We start from the raw sequence: 7,187 nt of genomic DNA, 5'->3' as shown, positions 1-7,187 counted from the left end.
GCCCCTCTATGCTCCAGACCCCTGAATACTGAAATAATTTCATCCGGGTTGATTGTGACATAATATTACGGGTAGCTACAATCAAATGAGAAAAATGGAAATGTTGCATGATACTGCATAGGCCTAGATCCTGATTACTGACATCTGGTTTTAAAGACCAGGTGAGAATCTTTATAAAGGGGTTATGGGCATAACAGCACTAAACCATAACAGCCAAAGAATTTTGGTTTTAACGGCCAACCCCTGCTTCTATTCATAATTTTTCCGTAATTAATTTGTATAGACTTAAAACCAATACTTTTATTGTTGATTATGATATTTTGCAATTGTCTTGATAAAAGAATTCATCATAATAAATTGTGGTACCTTAACCTCTTTCTACTTCTAGGTTGAGTTTTTAGGTATTTAAGTTTTTATTTTTTATTTTATTTTTAACCAGTCAGTCAGTCAGCCAGTGGGGATTCAGGTCCGTTTCCACCTAGGATGATATCGCGGGCAGCCAGTCATTGAACCGCTTTTTTATATCTTTTGTAGTATACGAATCCAAATGTTTAAAATCTAATAGTGTACCAACTTCAGTGGCACCTGTTTATCATGGTTGTCACGAAAACTGCTTTTAGTGTAAGAAGAATTAAATGCGGGGAAGTAACTCTACCATTTTAACCATAGAATAATTATAGTTGCTATGACAATTTGTAAACACCTTCAAAATAACTAGGCCTATAAACAGCAATTTTATTTTTAAAAAAAATATATAATGGTAATAATAGAATTTACATCCTCTTTTCAATAGATTCCTGTCATAATCATATTGAAAATTAATTTAAATTGTAGGCCTATTGGGTTTAGAGAACTAGGAAATTAGTGACATAAATATTTTAAGAGAATCAACGCATCGATCAACCAACCGAATCTGTCGAGGTTTGCCGAATGTCAATCAACCATATCCATCAACGATAACTCCTTTGAACAACCGGAAGTTGGTAGATTGTTCAAGGTCGAGGGCAAATGCTGTAATATTTCTTGCAGATTTCTCGTGAGAGAAGCGTTAGGCCTAGCTTCTTCTTAAGACTTTAGCACTTTATTTATCAACACGTAAGTGAAGGGAACAGAATTTCAGAGTTTTTTAAAAATAATTTGTTGACATAATAGGCAAATTCAGATTGTCATTTAATATGGGAAAAAATAATACACCTTTAAATTTAATTGGAATTTGGAGTTGATAAAAAGTCAATTCATGATCACACTTACTCAGTCATCATTGATGATCATCATAATTAACATTTAAACCTACTACCTAGATGTTGCATCTGGGTTTTGATCGATGGAGGCTATGCCCGTATATTAATAATGTGATTGTAATTGTACTGTAGCCTACTCGTTATACATAGTTTACTACCTCACGTGCTGATTTCCGTAACAATTTCTGGAATAGTCTTGTAAGTTGTGGGAAAAATATAATTCATATTAATTCCGATCAGTTTTTAGAGTTCTCAGAATACTACTATTCATCCGGTGTTATGGTCAATGACTGACCTTTAATCATTAGCCTAATCTACTCACTCAAGTTTAACCATTTTTCACAAAATAATTATTTACAGTAGGCTACTGTATGGTCAGTATTGAAAACTTGTGCATGTTGTTAGAAAAACATAACTATTTTTTTTATGAAGCTTATTTATAAGCTTATGGTGGGCGTATGTTGCTTTGCCTGTCAAACTATGTTTCTATGTTGTAGTGAGAACAAGCATTTACACAGATCAAGATGGTTGTTATGTCAAGGTTTGCAGAATCTCTACCTGAGGGTTATGGTCATGTTGTTTTAATTGGTGTTGGAAGTGTATTTGTCAACATGTGGATGGCCATCAATGTTGTTCGTGCAAGAAAGAAGTTTGAAATTGAAGTAATTTTAAGACATGTTTTAGTCACATTGATCAGTCTAAAATGCACATTTTATATGTTAGCACTGTAATTTTTGTTGATAAGATATGACGGTTTTTTTTTTGTTATTTGGGGAGATAAACTACATATTAATAACCAAAAAAATAGCAATTTTATTTACTAACAAGAGAATGATATTATAATTAAGGGTGCTGATGACAACAAAAGTCGAACTTTCTCAGTTATGCCTCCATGAATTTTTATCAAATTTGGCATGAAATATGATAATTGCAAGTCCAAAAAAGCTACAGGACAATGTTTTCCTACAGGCTGTATCCATGGAAATGCAAAAAAAAACCCAATGAGTTTTCTTGGGAATTCAATTAATACATGCTAAAAAGAGATACATGTATCTATAATCCACGCCATAAATCAAAAGTAGAGGTTATAAGCGAAATTTTGACACCAAAAACTTTGTAAAATATCAACTCAAAGTATTTTAAAATCTTTGTTGATTATTTACCTTCAAATGAGATTTTGTGATTTTGGGTTAATTCTTTGAAAATGTACACAACAAGATTTAAAATACTACAATTCAGATGTAAAAGTAAATCATTACTTCAGTGCACTACTCCCGCACTCAAAATCATGTTATGTATTCAAAAAATAGTAATCTTTGAACATCAATGAAAGAAATTCAACCATGTTCCATTCGTGATAGATAAGTAGAGGGAATTCCTTCTGATGTCATACTTAGATAGACGTCAATGATCCAATGTGAAGACTACTTGACACCCTTAATCATTACACGCATTTTATATAATTACCTTATGAATCACTATAGGGGTTAAACTAGGGAAGGTAATCTTGATGTTTACTGAAAGAAGATTCGTGGATGATCATTAACATGAAAGCTATATATAAAGTCTATCTATTACCTTACTTTTTCTAGATTAAACCATTTGTGTAAGTTGTGTCACTGTGTTTTTCTTTCTTTTCTTGTAGTACCCAACACTTTACAGCCCAACAAATAAAGAATTTAACTGTATTCAGAGAGCCCACCAAAACACGTAAGTTCTTCTTTTTTTTTTTTTTAATGTTTAAGCTCACCTAGTTGGAAGAATATTTGATTCTCTGCCAAAGATACACAGCTAATCAGAGAGAAATTATCCTAGGTCAAAGGATAAGTAATAGTGATTAATTGACAAAGCTTATCATTCTTTAATTATACTCAAATATTACTATCCTCTATTGGAATAGAGATTCTGTATATTACATTCCATTTCTTCTATTCTTAATACAGTAGGACGTTAAACCCCATTTCATTTCATTTCTATTCTTAATTATGAACTGATAGTCTAATTTGTTTACTTGATTTATTTTGTGTAGTTTGGAAGGTTACCCACAGTTTTTATTGCTGTTGTTTGTTGGTGGACTCCAGTATCCTGTAAGTTAGATAAACTATATCGTGTATTAAATTAACCTCAATTAAAGATGCATTATTCAGGAGCTTAATCTGCCTATTGCGGGTTTTTCTTTTGACTTCAAATGTTATTTATATAAACTATTATTTAGACAGCCCATAATCAACTTTCTAGATCATCGGATGGCAGAGATTTAAATGGATTAGAACACCAGCAAGATTCAATAATTTAACGATAAAACTGAAAATTGAGACTTAGTCTCGTTTCTCCAGTACCATTACTACAGTAATTAACAATCTACAATCTTCCAACACACATAATTTTGCTCAGATTAAAGTAATTTGAATTAGATTTCCAATATATTAATTTGTCATTGTCTATTTTTGAACTGTTATGGCAAGAACGACCAGGGGCCTGTTTCACGAAATTTTAACTAAAGATAAAATCCAAATTTTAGTAGATACTTCAATTTTGATTGGCTAAGTACTAAAATCAATCTAATATTATCCAATCAAACTACTAAAAATTGGATTTTATCTTAGTTAAAATTTCGTGAAACAGGCCCCAGTTCTTTATCTAAATCTAACACAATGCATCTTTAATAAAAACAGTGTTTTAAGTTTTAGTTATTCTGACTATATTAGGTGACACATGATATAGATCTGCTGAAAGCTAGAAACCTTATTCTTAGACAAATGTCTTGTTAGATCATGATAGCTAAATTCCACATATATAACGGTTCATTTGTACACATCTGATTTATGACCTTGACCTTTCAATAAAAAAAAGTTGTCACTATACACATTTAACCATGAATATTAATTAATAGTAAACTATTAATGAACTAATTGTCATTGTATCAATATTAAATGTAAATAACGAATATGAAATAGAGGTAGTAGAATGCTTTAGAACTAGCATTGTGGCAGTCAAATGAACTTGATTAAAGTTACAATTTCATATAATCTAAGAAAGTCAAAACATAATTATTTCTATGTCTTTTGCGCAATAGGTTGTCAACTCACTATTATACGATCATAGGTTATTTTGCTCACACTTAAAAATCTTCACACCGGAAATAATAACACAATTACCTCCCTTGTTTTCCCATTCCCCATTTGAATTTGAAGTTGAAAATGACACTTTTGCCAATTTCTCAACTGGCAATAGTGAATTATAGGATTATTCTTTAACAAGGTAGGACTGTTTATAGATACCATCTATTTTGGGTCTTTATTTTAATACATTTTAAAAGTATAACTTAAAAAATATGAAATTGTAACTTTAAGCAATAAACAAGCATCGGTTATTGAAAAGATAATAATAGGAACTACAGTTAACTACAATATGATTAGATCTCAATCATATAGGGACAAGATTTAGATTGTAGATTTCATTGAATATTTTATGTGGATTTTTCTCCGTTGAAATAATGACTATAGATAAAACCAGTGTTGAGATATAAATACCCAATGTTCTTTTCCTCTGTAAGAAATGCTACAAATGAAAAAAACCTTTTGAAAATTTAATTGTATTGAGCTTGTCCCATCATTTATTGAAATAACACATTGGATCAACTCAATTCAATAGTTTATGTTGACCTCCTTTATGCTAAAGTATTATCTGAATTGTGTTTCAGAAAATTACAGCTGCAACGGGTCTGGTGTATTTAGTTGGAAGAGTTGCATATGCTATTGGTTACTACACAGGAGGTAATGATAGTTTGATTAATATTAGGGTTTATTTAATTTTAATTGTGGAAATAAACCAAGAACATAGTTCTAATAGCCAATAATTGTTTGACTGATCATTAGCCTAAGTGCAGTTGATTTTTTAATACAAAGAAGAAAATTATTTTATTTTGGTAGTTTATGTATGTGAGATTGGGATCTGAGCGTCTTTCATGTCTACACAAATCTGAATAACATAAAAAAACAACATATTGGTAATAGAATACCTGGATGTTTAAATCTTCCCAAAATCCTGTTTTTGATTAAATTCGAGACTGTTACCTTCACCAAAGACACAGTAATGAATTTAATTTCTATATAGTCTGAGAATGAGTAGAAATGTATGGTAATAAATTTAATTTCTTTATAGAGCCTGAGAAAAGAAGATATGGAAGTATACCCCTTTCTCTCAGTCAGTTGGTCATGTTGGGCAATGTCATCTCTTTTGCATTCCATCAGTTAAGATGGGCTCCATGTAATTAAAAAGTAAGGTTTACTACAAGTTATAAATCTTCAGTTTGAGATACACAGATTTGATTTTTAGAAATGAAATGAAATGGGGTTTAACCACCTACTGTTTTGCACCGATATGAGGGAAATTTGACCCCGACAGGGGCACTACAGCCTAGTCTTATTTCGAATTCAAACTGTCAAGGGTTCTTGAACTCATTACTGACAAGGGGGAACTACTCTGGAAATTACCAATAAACTTTTTCGGTCAATGCCAGGTTAGCGAACCAACATCTTACTCACTGAGCCAACACGGCTCCCTTAATTGTTAGGCATATATGGTCAAGGTGGGGTCATTTTAAGTTGACATTAATTCTTTTCATCTAGTTATTGTATTTCTAAGCCAATAAAAAGGGTTTTGTAGATACTGTGTCAAAATACAACATTTTCTTTCAAAAAGTCAAATTTGTGACTTGTTTTATGTTTAGTTACATATTTGTTCGGAATAATTGCTTAACATCTAATATGTCGGATCTATGAAATCAAAGCCACTAAATGTAATTATTTCCGAAACAGTTATACTAATAACTTACACTAGGTGTTTCTACCCTGGATATCGGTATTTAATCTGATATGTACAAATAACCTTCAGAAATATAACATTTTATCGGGATGTTTTGCAAAACCTGAATGTGACCCATTTACAGGGTGACTTAAGACTATATTCACTTTATTTGATAGTTACAGCTTACAATATTCAAATTTTCATGTTGTCCTTATTGGTGCAGTCCTCCTGCAACAGTTTACTATTTAATTGTTTTTTTTCAATTTCAGGAAAGAATATGCCATATGATTTAGATATATATATTTACAATAACAATATATATTAGGTGTTTTATATACAGCACGATGTCAATGTTTATATCATGTAATTGAAGTATGCAAATTAAAAAATGCATACATTATACATTTGTTTAATATAACCATATATATTTGTTAAACCTTTTAGCTTGGGCATTAATCTAATTAGGCCAATCTTGTCTAGTAAATTTGTATCAATGTGCTAATGAATTTTGTGCTCAAAGACATATACATGGTGTAACTAATAAATGTGTCATTTGACAAAATAATTGATTATAGTGGTTATTATTATTTATATACATATGTTTGTGACTGTCATTTGTCTGTTCAAGGGTTGGCATCTCCATTAGATTTGTTATTTGGCAGTTCGACTGGGACTGCTGTGAGTCACTAGTGTGAGGCTGAAAGTTGGGGTATAAAAACAGCTCAAGCCATGGAGTTTTAGGCCCGTGACCTTGCAATACCACTTTCGGAGTTATACTTCTTTCAGCTTAGGCCTATATCCATGCAACATCAGGTAAACCGGTAGTGCTTAACATGTAAAAGACTGATATTTTTGTATAAATTACGAAATTGATCAAATAATTGTCACTAAGATGTCTATGACTTTAAGAGAGTGTTTTTACCACCGAATTCATATCCATAGAATGACAACATTCTACACAAATAATCAGCAAGACTTTCCTGAATGTATAGTGAATACACTAGGAGGAATTAAAGTATACTAGAAAGGCAAGTGTACAGTAACCATGGTGATTCACAATGACAAAAGAGGAAGATGTGTCACTCAACTGTTGTCATTTCTATACAGCTCACTTAGTAAGGTGCTGGCACCTGGAGA

The 7,187-nt window shown here is 31.5% G+C and overlaps 1 protein-coding gene across 1 annotated transcript; it reads left to right on the top strand.

The window, feature by feature from the left end:
* The first annotated feature begins 935 nt into the window (after positions 1-935).
* LOC126823626 (microsomal glutathione S-transferase 3) lies at positions 936-5,521 on the top strand. Its single transcript, XM_050552578.2, has 6 exons — positions 936-1,095; positions 1,739-1,903; positions 2,887-2,951; positions 3,271-3,328; positions 4,945-5,017; positions 5,406-5,521. The coding sequence occupies exons 2-6, from the start codon at positions 1,766-1,768 to the stop codon at positions 5,516-5,518; spliced, it is 447 nt and encodes a 148-aa protein (XP_050408535.1). The 5' UTR covers positions 936-1,095; positions 1,739-1,765; the 3' UTR covers positions 5,519-5,521.
* The last annotated feature ends 1,666 nt before the right edge of the window (positions 5,522-7,187 follow it).

The sequence above is a fragment of the Patella vulgata genome, chromosome 6, assembly GCF_932274485.2.
Source record: "Patella vulgata chromosome 6, xgPatVulg1.2, whole genome shotgun sequence".
NCBI lineage: Eukaryota > Metazoa > Mollusca > Gastropoda > Patellidae > Patella > Patella vulgata.
The sequence above is the reverse complement of the archived record's forward strand: the minus strand, read 5'-3'. Positions and strand labels throughout refer to the sequence as shown.